The 20,358-nt window shown below is 43.7% G+C and overlaps 2 protein-coding genes across 2 annotated transcripts; one reads left to right on the forward strand and one right to left on the reverse strand.

Moving 5' to 3' along the window:
* Window positions 1–13,914: 13,914 nt before the first annotated feature.
* Window positions 13,915–14,726, forward strand: LOC311022813 (dual specificity protein phosphatase 18). Its single transcript, XM_084024377.1, has one exon. It carries the CDS (start codon window positions 14,046–14,048, stop codon window positions 14,589–14,591), a length of 546 nt encoding a protein of 181 aa, XP_083880503.1. The 5' UTR covers window positions 13,915–14,045; the 3' UTR covers window positions 14,592–14,726.
* Window positions 14,727–15,340: 614 nt separating this feature from the next.
* tgoln2 (trans-golgi network protein 2) lies at window positions 15,341–19,702 on the reverse strand. Its single transcript, XM_084024912.1, has 4 exons — window positions 19,516–19,702; window positions 17,496–18,313; window positions 17,061–17,144; window positions 15,341–16,968 (listed from the first exon to the last, which is right to left on the reverse strand). The coding sequence occupies exons 1-4, from the start codon at window positions 19,559–19,561 to the stop codon at window positions 16,963–16,965; spliced, it is 954 nt and encodes a 317-aa protein (XP_083881038.1). The 5' UTR covers window positions 19,562–19,702; the 3' UTR covers window positions 15,341–16,962.
* Window positions 19,703–20,358: the final 656 nt, after the last annotated feature.

Raw genomic sequence — 20,358 nt, forward strand, 5'->3', positions numbered from 1 at the left:
TCCGGCTTGCTGCCACTGCTGATTTGAATAATTCAGCACAAGCCGGTATTCTCCAGGGCCCCATTGTCTGTGAGCGGCAGGCGAATGAGAAGGAGAGAGATAGGGGAGGGAGAGGGGAGGAAGGGAGCGCGTGGGGGAGGTGGGAGGTCCACCCTGCCTGCTTTCACCTAGCTGCGGCGTAAATCAGCACTAATGAGGTAGAGGAGGAATACCGAGGCCTCGTAACCGACTACAGAAGCCTTCCGCCGGGCGAGCTGCTCTTATGCACACAGGTAGTCACACATTTAGCAGTCGGCGTGCATACAACACCCCCGTAACCTTCACTGCTCTGCTGTGTTTCACTTATTGACTTGTTGCTAACCCTCGCTCCCGAGTGTGCTGCTCGACTCGGCGCATGTTCAATGTCATCCTGCAGGAGGAGGACTATTGGTTAAAAAAGGGAAAAATAACGGAGCAGCAGCAGCGGTTACCCCCCTCCCGAACAAACACAAGAAAAAACAATCAGTGTAAGTGATCAATAGCGCCGTCGGTAAGGTCACACGCTTGCAAGCGGTCAGCAAACACTTAAAAGTGTTAACGCGTTTGCATTAATCACGTTGGAGTCGCAAGAAATCACGACGACACCCAATGGTACTGACTAATCGCTGGTTTTGGGCTCTGGAGAGGTTCCTCGTGGAGTTTCTGAACGTTTACTGATGTCATACTTTTGTCGCCACCGTTTGTAGTTTTTATGGCCACAATATAAAAAAAGATCACATGACTTATCCTCCCAGAAATAGATCATCAGCTTCACATTGAACCCTGAAACGACCGGAGGCCCCATCACGAAACTGCTGACTACGCAAAACCCAACAGATGCTCCTCATTCTGTCTCCTCGCCTCCTTGACTTTTGCAGCTCGACCTCCTTGATGTTCCCCTCACATCTCACCTTCCGTCACCCTAATCTCAGCCGTCCTCCTCCACACCCAACCCGCCGACTCTCGTAAAAAGGGAGGAGGGAGGGAGGGAGGGAGGGGAGGCGGGAAAACTGCCCTGCCCAAAGGGAACTTCCCCGTACGACACAAAGGCCGGACTCGGCGAAGCTCCCGAGACGGCGGTCCCTCCGCTGCTGTCTTCACACCCGGCCGGTGATTTGTTCCCATAAGAAAATATGTCAGTAATACACCTTCATGAATATGGACCAACGGGAGCTTTGTACTGTCTACACAGTGACTTCAGTCAAGTACCTCTCTCTGAGGAGATGACACCCTCGCCCATCACATTTTCTTTCTTTTTTTTTTTAGTTTCTAGAAAAAAAAAGAACTATAGGATGTCTAGACATCAAAGGAATGACGCAAATGTTGTGAAAGGGCTTTTTCTTTTGTAAGTCTTGTGAACCGGCTGTCAGCCATCGGTAAAAATGTGCATCTTTTAAAACCACTTGAGATTGTAGGTTCAAAATAAGCATTGCACATTATTCCTATCGGCGCGGCTTCAGTTCTATATTTGGCTCCTGTGGGTGAAGAACTCAATAAAAAACAATGAGTATGGGGGAGGCATGATCACGGGGTTTTTTATATAGACGAACTGATTCCCTGGGTACATTTTACAACTGTAATAATGTAATCTGGGGAACATTTATTGGGTTGTTTGTCTGAAATAACAAGCTAACAACGTGTTAGATAGGCTCAATTAACCAGCGAATCACAAAAGCAGCAAAAAAAAAAAGTGCCTTCTCCTCATTTTCTCAATTCCTGCTTGTTTGCGATTCTCAACCCCCGTCTAAGAAGTCAAAACCATGAGGTGTTTGTTTTTTTTAACCATCTGGGGAGACTTAACCTCGCATTATCACGCTTCACACGCTGAATGAGCACGATGGTCAAATAATCAGCTCAATTTGTGCTCAATGAATCAAACTCCGGGGTCTAATTTTACTCAATGAGAAACTTTTCACAGTTTTCACTCACTTTGTCTGCGGTCGCTCATCACTCGCCTCGTCACCGAGCGTCGGCTGGAGGAGGAGGAGGAGGGATTCCTCCAGGCCAACTGCAAATTTGAGAGACGGATCGAGTGAAATAAAAAAAACAGAGAGAGAAAAGACAGAACTGTAATAAATGTAAATGATGTTTCAGCCTCTATGGCAAACCGTGGTTGGGGTTTATTTCCGCGGGTATCTCGTGTGTGGCAGTTGTGGTCAGAATTATGAATTCAGTCATCGTCATGGCCATCGGGGAGTTATATAGATAAAGGGAAAGGAGGATACAAAAAAGAAAGAAAGAAAGAAAGAAAAGATATTCGACATCTGTTATGCAGCTGGGAGTATTTCTAAGGGACGCCAGGAGAAAAAGGAATTAAACACATGGAGGAGAAGGAGGAGGAAGAGGAGGAGGAGGGAAGGCTGGGAGAGAAGAGAAACACGGGATCCAAAATGGCTGGACTGGATTAAGATGGAGTAAAAGGAACACCTTTCCGTTGAGTCGTTTCCACGTCAAACAGGCCTGATTAACTCTAGTGGAGGACAGACTCTCTGAGCTGAAGCTGTATGAACCCTGAATAAAGTTTCCCTCTAACGAGCCCTCCATGCACAGCGACGTCCGGGGTTCATGCAACAAGCAATCTGTAGTCCTCGTCCTGATAACAGCTCCTCAACGGCTGTAAAGTGGTGGTGAAAATAGGGCCACACACACACCTACACACACACACACACACACACACACAGCGCTACAGGCCCTGACAGTAATCAGGAGGAGAAGTGAATGCTGAGGAAGTGTCAACAGAAACAAACCCTGTGCTTCGTTTAGGGCCAGATTGAACTGATAGCTCATTGCCGGTGACATAATTTAGATGAATGGTGGGTGCAATCCATCAGAAGAGGATCTGCCGGCGCGGAGTGAGTGTGAGAGAAGAGGAGGGTGAGCGGCGACCCTCCTCTTCGCCGTGCCTGGCTGCCAGTAGGGATCCCATTACCCCTACACCTGTTAACAACACCAATCCCCTTGTATAAACAGAAAAGTGATCCTTTTTATCGAAGGCAGAAGAGAGGGGGAGAGAATGTGGAGAATGTGAGAGGAAAAGGAGGCGAGAGGAGGAGATGAAGCGAGAGGAATAAAGAAATGTTTTCTTGTTTGGGTTTTAGAGAGACTAGCTGGACATGATGGATGAACCCGGGGTCTGGATAGACAAGTCATGGACAGATGGCTGGGATGCACACTCCAGTCACAACAACGGAGGCCTCCAGACTGAAGCAAGAGGGACATCTAGTGGTGGAGAGGTTAACTGCACCGTAACTGGGTTATATAGTCTTTTAATCCCCCCAAAAATCCAGAGACACATTTAAAAAATCTGGGAATAATGTCTTTAAAAGTAATTTAAATAATACGTGAAATAAATAAATATATATACACAACCCTTTATCCCGCCGTGTGTGTGGTTGTTGCTAACAAAAAATGCTAGATAGATAAAACGTGAATCCTTCAAGTAGCAGTTTGTGTTTAAGTTGAACTGATGTTATATATTTAACAACATGTGCGGGGGAGAAAACATAAATACACTTCCTCATATTTTTCTTCCTGGAATGCTAAATATGACGTGTGCTTACATCAGCCAGTCCCAACCAATTTCTACCAATAATACCATGACATCCATCCATCAATCAATCAAATCTGCAGCTTCGGCGAGTTGGAGGAGGAGGCGGCAAGCTAATCTTTTCCACAATCAAATCAAAATTCCTCCCGACGTGGCGTCCCCACCTGTCTGTCCCGCTTCACTCGGAAATACGTCACCGAACGGAAGACGGATGTTCTGGAAACCAGCTCCACTTCAATGTCACGAGATGCAGACACAAAAAATATGTAATTATCTTCCATTCTTTACTCTAACATTCAAAACAAAGGTGTTTTTTTTTTAAATGTTGTGTCACCATCCAATCCTATTCCTCCAGATAGATTATCTGCATGTACTGAGCAACACAGATGACCACCCTGCCAGGAAACGTGCTTATTTAGTGTGATATGTTAAGTGGCCATTATCTGCCAGTGAAAGGCATAGAGTTGGGCTTTTTGTCCCTTTTTTCACCCTTTTTTGGGGGGAGGCGTTATTATCCCTGGATGAATGGCTCATGCAGAAAAAAAGAAAAGAAAAGAACAACTATTAGGTAAAAGCAATTGCGTCAAGCAGTAGACTAATTGCCCTTTTCTCAGACAGTGAACATAATAGGCCCAAAAAATCTAAAGCTGTCCAACGTGACTAAATTACCCTCCTGTAGCCGTGGAGGGGTTCATATTCATCTCAGAGTAGTGACCTGGCAGCGTTTTAAGTAACCATTACCTATTTGATGGCTTTAGGGACCGCGAGCATCCGCATGCTTTTGTCATTATTGTTCCGTTTTCACGTCAACTTGATTTATTTCGGAGGAAGCAGAAAAGTCTGTTTTCATGGATGTTTTTCCAGCCAGTTCTTCGAGGGTTTTACATCATTTTCGACCGACTTAACGCAGGCGAGGAGAGCCGCAACGGCGACGCCGTGGACAGATTCACTTCGTCTGTCGAATTCATCCTATTGCGAAAGATCCATTAATTCAGTCTGGCTTCAGAAAGGATTTCAACACAAAAGGCTGCGATTGTGTTGCAACAAGTTCTAAACAAACCTGGAGGAAATTAGCAAGAATTGTACTTTGGCAGCGATCGTAATCTGAATGAAACATAATGATCTGATGAAAGCACGGAGATGGTTAGCTTTAGCTTAGCATAAAACAGGAAGCAGTGGGAAACAGCTAGGCTGCTCCTGCCAAAAGGTTAAAAACGTCCTCCCAATAAGATGATGAATTAACACGCCTTATCTCTTTGGTTTAATCAAATTAATGTGTAAAAAATGACAATATAATATCTTGGGCAGGAGCAGCACTTCCTGGAGTCACCACTAGTCTTCTGGTGACAACAAGATAAAACATTGTATACATTAATATATTAGATTAGCCATGCTAGCTGTTTCTCCCTGTTTCCAGCCTTCGTGCTAAGCTAACTAACCGACTGTAGCATCGTAATGTAACGTTTAAGAGCAGCGTCGATCTTCTTCATCTGACTCTCGGCAAGAAAGTGTGTTTCTAAAAACAACCCCGTCACCATGGCGAAGTCTTAAATAAATGGGCCTAAAAAGCCTTAATGGAGACATTCATTAGCGAAACGGCATCAGAAAGCGTTGACTGCGATGATGTGATCCGTGCATAATAGCCTATTAGTGTTAAACAGGAAACCTGTGGGACCTATAAAAGTGTTAACCTGAGTAGAAACTCATTCTGGGATTGTTTGGGTTTCCAAATGAAGTGGTTTCATATTTCCACGCCGTTAACGACGCAAAAAATTCGGTCGTTAGTGAGTTTGTGGAAATGGCAGTGTGTGTGTGTGTGTGTGTGTGTGTGTGTGTGTGTGTGTGAGCGGTCCAACGAACCAGCATCCAGTATTTCTGCTCGTCCTCCCCCCTCCCTCTCCCTCCACCCTCATCTTGTGTCTCGAGTCGGGGTCCATCTAGCAATTATTATGAAATTAAAGCTATTTTCCACGGCCGATGTTTGCCCCGGTAATAACCACGCCGAGATAGGCTTCATTCATTTAGCATTTTAGTTCAGCTCAATTCCTGTCGCATTAGCGCGAGCAGCAAAATCAGAGTGTCACTCAGACATTCGGCTTAATGGTTTGGGCGATGGCCTGGCCTTTTTTTCTTTCTTTTTTTTCTTTCTCCTTCTCTGTCTCCGTCTCCTTTTCCTTCCCCGATCCTCCTAACCCTATCTCCCTGCCAATTACGCTGTTTAATCTATATGTAGATAATGGTGTCCAGGACCTCCCTGTTGAAATGTCAGGTGTGAAGAGGTTATTAGCTAACTTTTAATTACTGTCCATCATTCAGCCAGCCAGCAGGACAGATTGGCCCTCTCTCTCTTGCCGACGTCCGCTTATCTAGTCTCTGAATGTTTGGCTGCAGGCGGAGGAAGAGAAAAGACATTTAGGAATATCACCATTTTCACACTATTAACAGGAATAAGTGTGTGGAAGAAAGGCGGGGAAGGGGAGCTGGATACCGTGTGTGGATGATTTGAAAGTTTGAGCAGCAGAGAGAGGACGTGAAGCAAGAATCGGCAAAAAGAAAGTGTCCTCTGGGTCATTCTGCATCGAGCAGTCTGGGTTTGTGGTTCCACCGACACGGAGTCACGTTCAGCCAAACAGAGATGGCTTCTGTTGCCGGAGAGATTAGTTGGATTTTTCCCTCTTCAGAATGTTTAAATCTGCAAACCATTCCTGCCGACCTCCCCCTGCCCCCTCGTGTTAAAGCCCCTCTATTGTACATTTAAAGACCGGCAACCCCTGACCCAAATTCTGCTGCTCTGCGCTACCATTCCTGCTCTCCCATTCTTGTGCTGGGGCCCAAAATAATACGAGCTCTGAGGTCTGCCTGTGAGCGCTACGTAGCAGATTGGCGAGGGGCTAACGTTTACAACACACCAAGAAATGTGCAGCTGTCTCAAATAAGAACAAATGTGAAATGTGGGTTTAAATCTGGAGTTTTTTCTCTAACGGATCCAGAATCTGGTTTTGCTAATAAACTTCTCCGTAACTCCTGCTGGCGTCTACCAGAGATGATATTTAAAGTGAGCACATTTTGCATTTTTGTGTAATTTGTCTCCAGCATATTTAGTAATAAAGGATCTCATCTAAATCAATCTGTGCCCATATATGGAGAGAACGGCTTCACATCACTGCATGTAGAACAGGCCTCTAAATAAGACATAAATGCCCTGAAAATAGAAATAGCCACGACATTATAACCAGATTTACACGTCTTCATTCAAAAACTACAAGCAGAGAGAGACACACACACACACACACACACACACACACACACACACACACACACACACACACACACACACACACACACACACACCTGCAGGGAGAGCAATCTCCATTCAGCCCTTGAACTGTCTTTGAGCGGATTTACTATTTTAAACTCTGCAGGGCCGAACGCTGCTGATTACGACACCACAGAGAAATACTTCCCGAGCTCACTTCTCCTCCTCCTCCTTCTTCTTCTTCTTCCTCCATCTTTCTTCTTTTTTCTCTTCTACTTCTTCTTCTTCCCCTCTGCCATCTTTCTTCTCCTCCTCCATCTGTCTTCTTCTCCTCCTCCTCCCTTCATCTTTCTTCTTCTTCATCTTTCTTCTTCTTCATCTTTCTTCTTCATCTCCTTCATCTTCTCCTCCTCCTCCTCCTACAGCTTACAGACAAATTCCTGTTGGAGGCAGTGAGCTGTTATTTCAGCAGACATCCTCCCTGTGATGGAGGCTCTGGTTGCACAGAGAGCTGCTTCTGGATCACTCACTCACACACACACACACACACACACACACACACACACACACACACACACACACACACACACACACACACACACACATTCCTTTAGGAACGAGTAAAAACGGAAATACACCGTCGGTGAGGAATAGGGAGTCGATGAGATAATTGTGGAATGATTTCTCCTCCAGCCTGCCACTGTTTCTTCTCTATCTCCAGTCAACACATCCACGTTCCCATAATGCATCAGTGTTTTCAAAGAACCCCGAAACTAAACTAACGCTGCGGAGCAGTTTCATCCCAACGTACCTGCCTTTGAACCGCCGTCGTGTGATATTCAAGCCTTTAAGTGGAGCCTCGGCGTTCTGTGAGGGTATTGTGTGTTGGGACTCGTGCTCTCTGAGCTCTGTGGTGAATTACAGCTGACCCATGAAGACCCCGGGCCCCGCCGCTCCTACCACGGGAACCCCCGTCATCTGGATCGCATCGGGCTGGAATGGGGGGGCCGAGCAGAGACCCCTTAAGGTCTGACACGAGGAAGAGGAGGACAAGGATGGAATGAAGGTCCACCGAGGAGTGTGTGTGTGTGTGTGTGTGTGTGTTTCAGTGTGCAACACAAACCTTTGGTATGTCTCCGTGTCTGCTTGCATTCTCTCTGCTGGCCATCAGGGGCGACTCCTCCGGTTTCACAAAGAAGTGGAAGTCTATGAGAGAATGATGCAAACATGAGTTCAGGGTCTTGATCCAGGTTGTAAATTCAGGTTTAGAGTCAAATAGATGATGAAGCAGGGTGTGCTTTGGGGGCGGGGCTACCTTGTGATTGACAGGTCGTTACCACGGCGACGGCCAAAATGCAGAACTCGAGGCTCCAAAACCGTAGTGCACAAACCAACGGGTTGCACTTCTTATATAATATAGTGAGGGTGACCTTTGACCTCTCTGTATCTCGACAAACAGGAGATAAAGCTTAAGCAGCATTTGTAGTTTGCACGTCTGACTTCCACAGCATCCAGTTAACAGCTGGACCGGAAACATCTGGCGTATCACACAGAAATCTCACACATTTCAAAGCAAACAATGCATTTACAGAGGTGTGCTCGTCTCCCACTTCTCTTTATGGTGAAAAAGTGTTTATAATTAATTCACTCCTTTAGAGTTGAGACACTTTACGGTGCATATTTTACACGTGATGATGTTTATATTAAAAAGTGAAATAATTACACCATTTCAAACAGGTGCCCAGGAGCTGCAGATATATGGAATAGTGTACTTACACTGCACCAAAAAAATAAATAAAAAATAAAATCTTCTGATGAGTTGCTGCCCCCTGCTGTAAGAATCATTTAAATCCTCCCTTCAGTGTGTGGCAGCGTGAAGCAGGACAGCATTTTAACATTAGAGTTTACATTATTAATTCAGAGGTGATAAACGGTTATTTAACTGCATCACCTATAAACATGAATAAGAATTAAATACATGGGAAAAACAGCTTGTGAGCAGAAAAAAACACCCCAAACATCTCTGTTATTGATGACTAGCAGATATATTTATTTTTTAATAAATGTATTCTGCAGGACTGAGCCGAACACGCTGCAACCGTAATCAATCTTCAGCGTAATTACAGCAATCAGGAGCGTAAAAGATGTTATTGAGGATAATGGCACTCCTGGAGTTGGCACTTAGCTGTGCCTTGGAAATAAAATACCTGGTAATTTCCTGGCTGAGTTCAGAGAACGTTTCTTGGACGAGAATCTGCAGTTTGAACTCGCCTGGACGGGAACTTTTCTATTAGACTCACGTCACTAGCTAGAAGAAAAAAAGAGATAATACAATGATGTGTTTTGTTTAGATGTGAAAATTGTTTATTATAAAAGGCATGAATAAAAACAGCTGATAAATTAAAGTACAAAAATAGTTGTGTACATCATTTTTGTTGGTTTCTTTTGCTTTGTTTGATACACATTTGGCTGAAACTGCAATAAAAATATGATCTGCTCTGATTTTCAAATGTATTGTTTGAGAAAACACACACACACACACACACACACACACACACACACACACACACACACACACACACACACACACACACACAAACACAAACACACAAACACACACACACACATCCAATCAGTATCTCTTAAAAAAGGAGTAAATCTGTTAGTACATTCAATAAGTGATGCAACTCCTCAAAATCAGGGTGCTTCACAATTCGGCCACTCAGCACAAAGTTAGTGATCACGTTAGTTTTTGTTAGATGATTAGTTTATTAGTGGGTTAGTTTGTTAGTTTGCAGGGAGCTAATTAAAGCTCTTTGGTTAGTAGCTGTTAATCTAACTTAAGGAGGCGTTAGTAGCTTGTTTATGAGGATGTTTTATATTCACTTGTGGCACCAGAAGATGTTTTGGATTTTAAAAAAAGAGCTCCCGTGTAATTTAATCAACATCACTAGTGCCACGAGGCGATGCTTTGATTCCCTCGAAGAAGAGCAAAGAGACGGATCATTTGATTACAGAGTGGGTTAGTTGTTAGTAAGAGCAACAGGTGGGTCTTTGCAGCCGCACCGTCGTTAGTGGCAACGCCGTCACACGTTGGAGGTGGGGTCGAGGCCCGAGCCAATCACCTGCGAGGGTTGACCACACAGGTTACAGGACATGTGAATTTAAGGTGATTTCACAGGGGGATCAGATCTCAAATAGGGGGGTGGGAGGGGGGATTCTCAAGTATGTGGTCAACCCATGTTTGATGATCATCAGCAGCTGTTTCCTCTTTTTCATCCAGCGGTTCATAACGCTTCCCTTCCCAAAGACCCTGAAACCCTTCTCAGCTTTCTCACTTTAACAGGTTTTCATCGACTCTTTTTCCAGTCTTCAATGGTTCATCTCGGGGGTGTGATTTTCTAGAAGGATTGCAGGATCGTGAGAGAGGAGGATGTGTGTGTGTGTGTGTGTGTGTGTGTGTGTGTGTGTGTGTGTGTGTGTGTGGCTTTAAGCAGAGGGTTAGTCGGTTAGAAGAGAACAAGGCCAGCCATCAGCATTCAGAGAGGTTAGTAATCATCTGTTAGCAGACATTAGTACTGTTAGATTAGTTAGAGACTGTTAGTAGGATCCAGACCTGGTAAAAAAAAAAACCTATTTACACATAATTATTAGCATTTGCTGTAAAATGACGGGGCGTTTAATAAATGCCAGAAAACTACACCATTCGTTCTCAAGCAACATCGTTGTGTCAAAAATCACAAGAAGCCCCGCATCACTGAATCAGCAACAAATGCTAAGAATCATTTGTAAATAAATATTTTTTTAAATCCTTCGTCTGGAGCTGAAAGAAGAGAAATTCAGGCATTTTTTTAAAAATATGTACAGCGATGAGGCAAAAGCAGCTCGTAGCTTTAGTCCCATCACAAACGCCTTGTATCCGACGGACACATGCACACGTACAGGAACACACACATGCACACACACATGCACTCACACACACACACACGGCAGGAAAAACACACATTTAAATGAAGAGGTTTCAAACAGAGAACATACTGTGTGAATCACACGCCGTCAGAATGTGAGAAAAACAGTCATTTTCACACTTCAGCAGACTTTCTTTTTTTTTTCACAAACTTTAAAATATCACTTTTCCAGTTCTGGATGTGTTGTAGACGCACACGCCTGCGTCGGTGAGAAGTGAACTCACGGTAAAAACTTGATTTTAAAGTGCCTTATTACGGAGGGAAGGGGACAAAGTGGTTGATGGAGTAACCACGGTAACGGGCTGAAGAGGTCTGTTTTTGTTGGGGGGGGGGTTTTTTTATCAGCCAAAAACATGAGATTGATGATGAATCTATATTCGTGTTCACATTGGAGAGAAACAGGAAGGAGCACAGTCAAAGCACCACCTGTTCCACGGCTTCCTGCTGTATTTCATCATGCAATATTTAATAAACACAAACAGCAGCAGAAGTCTTCTCCTGGTGGGGGAACCCTCGGCCTCGGATCCTCCTGAAGGCGGTCACACGGAGATCACTGCACAGGAAATACAACCAGGAATAAGTGATTCTCCGATTCCACCTTTAAAACACAATCGGACTCTTTGACATTCTGTTTCTTTTTTTGTTGTCCATGCAAACATTTTCATTCCCAGCATAATCCTGCATAACGCTGAATAACGAATCCGGGAAAAGCTGATTACAGCTAGATCAGATTTGGTCACGGTCTCCACTTCCTGCTTGGTTTATCTCTCCACCCTCTCAACCGTAATCCTCCAGAAAAAAAAAGGATATCGCCATATAGCGTAAAATATGGCAGCGATTTAACACATAACTAATCTCCCATGTTTCTATCTGCTCCCCCCCATTTATCTACAGCCCAGAGGCTTAACACACACACACACACACACACTTTGGGCAAAAAAAAAAAAAAAAAAGGCGAGATAAGAGTCCATAAAAAAATTGGCTTTTGCAGTTTATATTCATCTAACCTATATAAGAAGTCACCGAGAGTAAAGTGAATATGAGGGGGAATGAAAGTCAAAGGGGTGTAAATCTACAGGGACCCCTGTACCGGTCTGGGAAGGCGGTCTCAGCGTGGATGGAGGGGGGCTGGTGGAGCAGGTGGAGTTCCACCAGGCGACGATCCGGGGCTTCTGCTCTTTCCTCGGTGTAACTGGAGAGGAGCACACAACACAAAGCAGCAGGAAAAAAGTGGGACGCAACCCAACCCAACCCGTCCCTCCCAACCCCCCGGGATTACATGATCTTTCCCTTTTTATCTCCTTGCTGCTTTTTATTTAAGACAAAGACACAGATATAAGTCACACTCTCAGTTATCTAACTGCTGTTCTGATTGGCTGCCATTAATAAATATTTAATTTTATTTATTAAAATAAAACACTGATTGATTGACAATGATTTCTGATAAATAGAATCCAGGTTGCACACATGACCTGTCCGGTTGTTGGTTCCCATTTGGATCCTCCCAGTGTCCTGACTGGTCAGCAGCTAGTAGGCGAATCACACGGTTACCTAAAAACAAAAAAATAAAAGCATAGTGGAACATTTTACAGCGGATCAGCAGATGATTCACTAGGTTGATTTTTTTTGCATTCATTTCTAGAGGATTCAATGACCCACTTTCTCTTATATTCACCTAAAAATGAAAGAAACACCCACAACCAGCACTTTAGACCACAGCTAAGGTTTGAGTTACATTTCTGGTATTTATTTTGTCCAAATAGATCAAATACAGTAGAAACTGTCTGGAGATGAAAGATTATTAGGCCTATATACTGTGCAAGCCTACAGCAACACATTTCTCCAATATTAAATAAACCATCTTGATAATCTGGGCGTGTGTCCACCAGAAAAAACAGCTTTTCTATAAATAAGCATATTTTAATATTCATAAAGCCTGCAGGTTTGAGGAGACAGACTAGGCCACCACCATCCTCTGCAGGGAATTAAATGAGTCCATGTTGGTATAGTTCAACACCAGATTAATCCACATTAATTAGTTCGATTTGGGTAATAAAAAAAGGGTTTAATAGGTTTTTCTTGTTCCTACCAGTGTTTTTCGGGTTCCACAATGCACCTGTCCCGCTGCATCAAACGGTGCGAACAGATCTCCTCCTTCCGTTCTTCTTCTCCGTCCTCCGTGCTGAAGGGAAGCCGCCTGCCCCGCAGAAACACGCCTTGTGCCCGCAGTAAAAAAGAAAAATTAAAAAAATAGGCTGCTCGCCCCCCTGGACCCGCACGCTGCGCACTAACGCGAGCCGAGTCTACATGGCCGCCGAGCCGAGACCAGCAGATGTGGGAGTGCCAACAACAGCTGCGCACTGACGGGAGAGCAGTCCGGGGGAAAACCCAGGAGAAGCCCCGGGACAAAGAGAGCGGAGGGGCGGTGTTACCGGAGAACAGAAGACGCCTTTGAGTGAGCGGGACGACTGCGCTGGACCCGAATTAAAATCAGCGGTCTCGGTCTCCAGCTGCTGCCACAGGTTTATGGTCTTTTGTATGCGCGCCCTTCATCCGCCATCTGCGTTTCCCGGGCAACCGAGGAGGACTGCCTGCAGGCGGCAGCGCGCGCACAGCAAACACCTCAGACCAGCAGACAGGGACGCTGCTACGGGTCTACTTAAAGGGGCATACTGGTACATATACCTGCTAGTTTAAAACTCACCAGCAGATGATTTAACACACGTGTAGCCTACCTTTATTTATTTATTTTTTAACAGTAACACTGCTGTATTTATTAATTTAAAATCACATTAATCAGTGTAACTAATGGTTGAATTTTTTAAGTTTCATACCTGCGTGTTCACATTGTGATAAATACATTAATTTTAGGGTTTTCATATCTGCTTTGTCGTAAATAAAGTTGTTTTTGACCTATTTACAAATAGGTCAAATATTAACATGTGATCAATGAGTATAATAAATATTTTACTGGTAAACAGAAGGGGGGAAGTCAGTGTTTAATGAGGCTATAATGCTCATTTGACTAAATAAAAAATTAGTTCAAGGATTTAATACTTTGGGGCCTGAAGGTGGCGCCAGAGGGCTTGTTTCATCAGAAGTTTGGAAATACGTCCAGCCAGCAGGGGGCGACAGAGCGCGCACTCACACAGATATGTCCTTCTCGAGCTGCCGTACAACGGGTGCCATAGTGAGGCGGGCTGCTCAGTCATTTGTTTTGTTTACGTCTCCGTAACGGCTGAACTCCAGGTCCCGCATGCGTCCCTCGGGTCTCGCGGGTCTCTCGGGTCTCTGCCAGGTCACCGAACATCTCTACCTCAGTAATGGCCGAGCGGCCGCCGATCCCTCCCGGGTCTCCCGCTGCGAGATCACCTGCATCGTTAACGCCACCGAGACCAAGAGCCGCTGCCCTCTTCACCCCGGGGTGGAGTACGTCCACGTCCCGGTCCCGGACTCCCCGACGTCCCCTCTCTGCGACCACTTCGACGAGGTGGCGGATAAAATCCAGCGGACCGCGGAGCTCGGCGGGCGGACGCTGGTGCACTGCAACGCGGGCGTGAGCCGCTCCGCCTCCCTGTGCATGGCCTACCTGATGAAGCACCGCGGCGTGTCGCTGCTGGAGGCCCACGGCTGGGTGCGGACCTGCCGGCCCGTGGTCAGGCCCAACAACGGCTTCTGGAAGCAGCTCATCCGGTACGAGGTGGAGCTGCGCGGGTCCGCGTCCGTCCGGATGGTGTTCTCCTCCATGGGGGAGCTGCCGGACCTTTATGAGCAGGAGTCCAGGAATATGATGCCACTGTGAGGAGGAGGCCGCCGCACTGTATTGTGGGGGATGTTACTTAATGGATTAATATACTGTATATAGCATTTTATCACGGTGAATTTTGATTATCGTGATAATTGTAAATATCGTCATGAGTGATTTAGGGACAAAATAAAAATATTTATAAGAAATGTTTTTTTTATTTACTTACCCTGTATATTAATCTTATTTAAGATGTTTGATGTTCACTGAAAAAAGTTGTCTTATCTGTGAGGTAATAAAACAATATTTCTTTGACAAAATGTAAAATGATACCACTATTTGCCATATTAAGCAGATTTTGATTTTCTGATAATATCAGGAATCACAATTATTTTTGACCAGGGATAATCGTGATGACATTTTCATATCATCACATAAAAAGTGATAAACTGCTGTTTACTCATCTAAAGAAATATAAAGGCTTCACATCCACTACATTTCAAATATTGTCCTTTCACCACATAACTATGTTTTAAAAACATAATACAGAACATATAGTTATTTTAAAAGTGTCTTGTTGGGCCCTCTTTTCACAACACTTCTGAGTTGTTAGCAGTTCTAACAGTGATTTCCTGTAGATTTCTCAGGGTTTCCAGACATGTATTTACGAAAAACCAAATGAATCCTAAACTAAATGCTCAACAAGTGTTTTTACTTTAAATACTTTGGTATATTGCTGATACTTTTTAAGATAACTAGGTTTGTATATGAGATGTGACAATGAAAGCAATCAAGGATCCAACTCATTTGAGACTAGAAAGTACAAAAAGCTTATTTTTTAATTGTAGAATCACTGCTCATCTCAGTTGTTTCAACAGACAAACACTTGAAGGACAGGATGAGTATTTTTTTTCTGAACAAAATAATACAAATTCCTACTTAGTTATTTGTCCATTGAACATATTGAAAACATGCTAATTTCGTGCTAACTGTCGGACTGAAATAATTACTTGTGATGCTTATTTCACTCACGAAAAGAGTGAATCCATTAAATGCTGTTTTCTTTTTCACATTTAACAATGAGAATATCGGTTTGATTCTTCCAAGAAACAATTAGGTTTAATTTATTACGTTAAATAAGAAAACAGGCACAAAACGAAGAACCACGCATTGAATTCCAGTTAAATCATTCACAATTTGGCACAAGTCTCATCCCAGAACACGAACACACACATGTACTTCTAGTGGTCAGCCTATCGGTCACATTTTTATATCCAGTACTTCCCTCCCAAAGTTCACTTGGCCATCTTCCTCTTACACAAACACGTTTTTGGAGCTTGACAACACGACTTCAGACTAGAGTTTCAATGCAAAGCAACAAGTGGTTGAAGTTAGAGGCGGAGCCAAACAGCCCACCTCATGAAGTTCAGACTGGATTAAATAAGAGGCGCTTGTATCTGTAGGGTCAACATTTTGGGAAATACGATTGTTCCCTTTCTTGCCAAGGGTTATATGAGAAGAGTGTTAATTAGTGAGCTCTTAAAAAAGGTCCTAGAAGGCCGATTTCGTTACCTTTGGATGTAGCCAGACTAGCCCCGCCCCCCCGTTTCCAGTCCTTATGCTCGGCTCCTCTTACCGGCAGCCGGCTGTAGCCTTAAGGTGCGATATATACGAGATCGGGAGCATCCCGGTTACAGTCCTGTCAGTGCAAACTATGTTAAAAGTGCCGACAGAGCAAACAGTGTTTGACAGTGGAATCGATCTCCTCACGTCACTCTCGGCAAGAAAGCAAATCAGCGGATTTTCCAAAAATGATTTTGACTTAATATTGAACTGCCTAAAGGCTGAGAAGTGGAAAATTAAGGTCACTGCATCCATCCCAACACCACGTGGTTCTGAACAGGAGCAGCAATCCCCTTTGCAATACTTTTGTACATCTAAACTCTTGATAGATTCTCACTTTATAGACATTTTAAAACAACCTCGAAGAAATTGTACACAGACAGTATTTTACAAAGATTCAGATGACTTATTTAGTGTGTAGTGCAATCCCTTGTGTACTGTACAAACAAGTCTGGCTAATATTTTTCATCTGCTACTGAAATATCCTGAGTCCGGGACCTTAAGTCAGGTCAAATTACAAGATTGCCTTAAAGCCTTAAAAGTGGAATTTACGACACGAAGTGCAAAAAAACAGCATGCTTATTTTACCTTCACTGCATGTCACTAATAAGGCAACAGTGTCTATCTGCATAGTCATACGATAAGCATCTAAAAAGGTACAAAATAGAAGAATGTCCATTTAACACAAGGTGAAATCAATGCAGAGCGCACCACAAAAACAAATCTACTGCCAGTATTCATTCACTCCTCTCACATGACCCTCAGTGTTTTCAGCTGCTCGAGGCGACGCCTTCCAGACTCCACACTACAGCTGGAAGAGAAACGGAGAGATTTTAAACCTCGCACCATGTTGAATGGCATTTTATCTTTAATATAAAATGTATTTCTTTCTAATCAACTCACATGCTGTTCCAGCTTCTGGTATTCTGTGGATTTGGGTCGACGTGTGGATCTGGATTTCTTTCCTTCCAGAACAAAAGCAATAATCTGTGGAAAAAGAGAAAAGGTTTGTTGGTACATTTCCATCTCCTGTTATAGGAAGCCTTTTCTAGAAAACAAATATGGATAAAACGAAACCAGAGACTCCACAGAGTACTCATCTCCTTCTGCAACGGAATAAATAAATGCTGTTGCTTAAATGTCAGACCACTCCGATGAGACTGTTCCTCTCAGTACTTATAACACTGTACAAATTCACCATTAACGTCACTATTCCATTGCATACAGTGGAGACTGTAGAATAGAAATATTCCACCTCAGTCTTCCTTTGTAACAAGAATGCACAGACCAACGTGACATTTGCAAATCTGGGTCAAGTTTCACAGAGAGCCGACGTACCTTGCGTTTGTTGTGGTAGGTGATGTACAGCACCGCTACCAGCACGGCTGTGGAGACGAGGTAGGCGAAGAAATGACTGCTTTCTGCCTCGTCCTTTATATCAGATGGCTCATACAACGTTTTCACATCCGTTTCTCCGTTCTTGCCGTCCCCTACTAGCGGTTTGTCCTTGTCGGAGCCCTGTTCTTCTGGTTTGTCGTCGCTGGTGGCCTCTATTTGTGGTTTAATCTCTGCGCTGTCCTCTAAAAGTGCTACACCCTCTTTTCCATTGCCGTCGCCTGGCTTGACTTCCATGTTGGCCTTCACGTCTGGCTTCTTGTCTTTTTTTGACTCTTCTGGGTCAGATGTCGGTGTTTTTGAAGACTCTTCATCAGTTTTCTCATCATCAGAATTCTCTTTGTCAGCGGGACCCTTTGTAGGGTTTTCACCGGTTTTACCAGTCTCTTGATTATTCACATTTGTCTTTTTGCTGTTGTTTTCATCCACAGGCTCCTCTTTCTGGGGTTGCGTCGTGGTGACCCCCGGTGTAATGTTTCCTGTGTCCGGTTTCTTTGGTTCAGTCTGATCTGGCGTTTTGGTACTTGGCTTCACTGTAGACTTTTTTTCAGTGTCCTCTGCTTGTCCATTCTTTGGTGCGTTGTCAGTAGCGTCTCCTTTATTAGGTTTATCTCCCACCCCATTATTACCAGCTTTGTTGTGACTCGTCCCCACATCACTGGACCCTGCTGGTGGATTGGGAGGGTTATCTGACGGTTTTGTTACGCCGTGCTCTTCAGTGGGTGGAAGTGATTTCCCACTGTCCTGCTGGTGATCGTCAGCTGTGTAAATAAAAATAAAATTACATTAAATTAGAGAGTTTTAAGCAGCAGGACTTAAGGCATGAACGACCAATCAGATAACACTATGTCACGAGTGCAAACATTTCAGTGTTAGTTTATCTACTTGTCTGTTCTGCCCCACCTTGTAAGCTATATCCTCTTTCTTCAGCGTCACCCACCTGATTAAATAAACTAAGCAAACGTCATTACATGATTGGATTAAGGTAAAGTGCATACAATTTGAGGAAGCGGCCTACGCAGACAGCAAACCGACTTATGAAGGACTGGTTTGGTGTACAGACTGACTGAAGACACATTTCCCATTTTCTGAGATGCTTCCTCAAAGCAGAGCACCTGATTTTGTGTCAAATGTCTGCGGATAAAGGATAGTATGCTGGAATTTATATAATGCATGTAACATATAATGTATCAGATTGTAAATTAAATGGACCCATGTGACACAAGGCACCCATTCATACGTTTTTTTTTTTGCATTATTGCACGTCTCCTAGAAAGGGCCCTGGATCATAGTATTAAAAAGCTTTATTATTTTAAGTTCATATTGTGCTGGAGATAGCTTTTTTTTCTTCTTCTAAATATTAAATAAATGCAACTGGTACGCAAAAGAAAGATAATTCTGATTTAATAGGGCCCCATAATCATACAAAATGGGTTATGATTTATGAATAGGGCCCCTCAGATAAATAACACAGGATATGTGATACAGCTAATAATTAATACAATTAATAATGTGACATTATATGTGACATTTGTGTCAATAATCATCATCAAGGGGCCTGCCCTGACACCCTTAAACAAACAGGTTCAGGATGTGACTCCAGGCTTACCGGCTGTCTGTGTGTCATTAAGCTGCTATTTATAGTCTGCTGCTGCTGGTTGTGGGTTTAATGGGATCCTTCACGAACCAGTAAGTAGATGTGGATGGAGCCGTTTACATCCCAGTACAAGTATCAGTATTTTGTGTATTATATGTAGTGTACATGTGACGTTGTGTTTCCATTTATTGAACTATTAAAATGCCAAATGTATACATTTTTGCCAGACATTACGCTACATTTTGTCTCAGTAGAAACAAGAGACACCTTGTAATCCTATCACGACTTTCTTAAGCGGCTAATGTATTATTAATGTATGGATTAAAGACAATCATTACTCCGAAGAAGACAAAAACTCACACTCACCGTTGACCAGGCAGAAACACACAAGTATTGCGAAAGCCGTCCTCATCGTGTCCTCCACTAAACAATAAAAAAACACGAATCCAAATCTATTTAATCCGTTAGTCTCCTCGCTGAGCTCACACAGAATCCGCGCTGACAAACGCAAAGCGACAGGTTGGAAGTTTGGTTCCTGCTTCCGTGTACAAACAAGCCCTCTTCTTCTGCGGAGATACAAACACCGCGGCGCGCGCTCTGCTGCCACCTAGCGACCGGGCGGTGGTACTACAGCGCTCTTTTTTTAATGATGTGTGCTGGTTCAGCTTCCTCTTGCTCTATTTTCTCCTGTTTTTATTCTAAATAAGTGATCGTATTGCCACTCAGAATGCCTCAAACGACACACAGGGGCTATCGCATTTCTTGGCACGCATTCATGCAGGCCCATTCATCGCCATTCACCTTTGTGTTGTGTAAACACGCGTGACGTGGTCACACAGACAAACAGGAAAAGCAGGTAAATGTGGTGTCGAGTAATGACTTCCAAAACTTTGGTCGCTCGGGGAAATGTATTGTATATTTGCACCTTGAACTTAACTTAATTTAAGTCATTACATTTCATACATTTTCGATCAGATCTAAATGCTAGCACTCATGTCATGTCATTTATCACTAATTATAACAGGTTCAATTTCAGGTCTTTCTTCTCTTTTTCATAATTGGACTCCCATCCACCTTTCCAGTGTAAGTGAACTGCCTGAACCTTTAAAACCCCGGATCCATTTTAGCATCAAGCATCATCTTGACCAGATTCCTTAATTCAAACTCTCACATCTTCCCTCTAAAGCCACAGCACAACATATCCCATTA

This window comes from Eutrigla gurnardus, assembly GCF_963514095.1.
Source record: "Eutrigla gurnardus genome assembly, chromosome: 13".
Taxonomy (NCBI): Eukaryota; Metazoa; Chordata; class Actinopteri; order Perciformes; family Triglidae; genus Eutrigla; species Eutrigla gurnardus.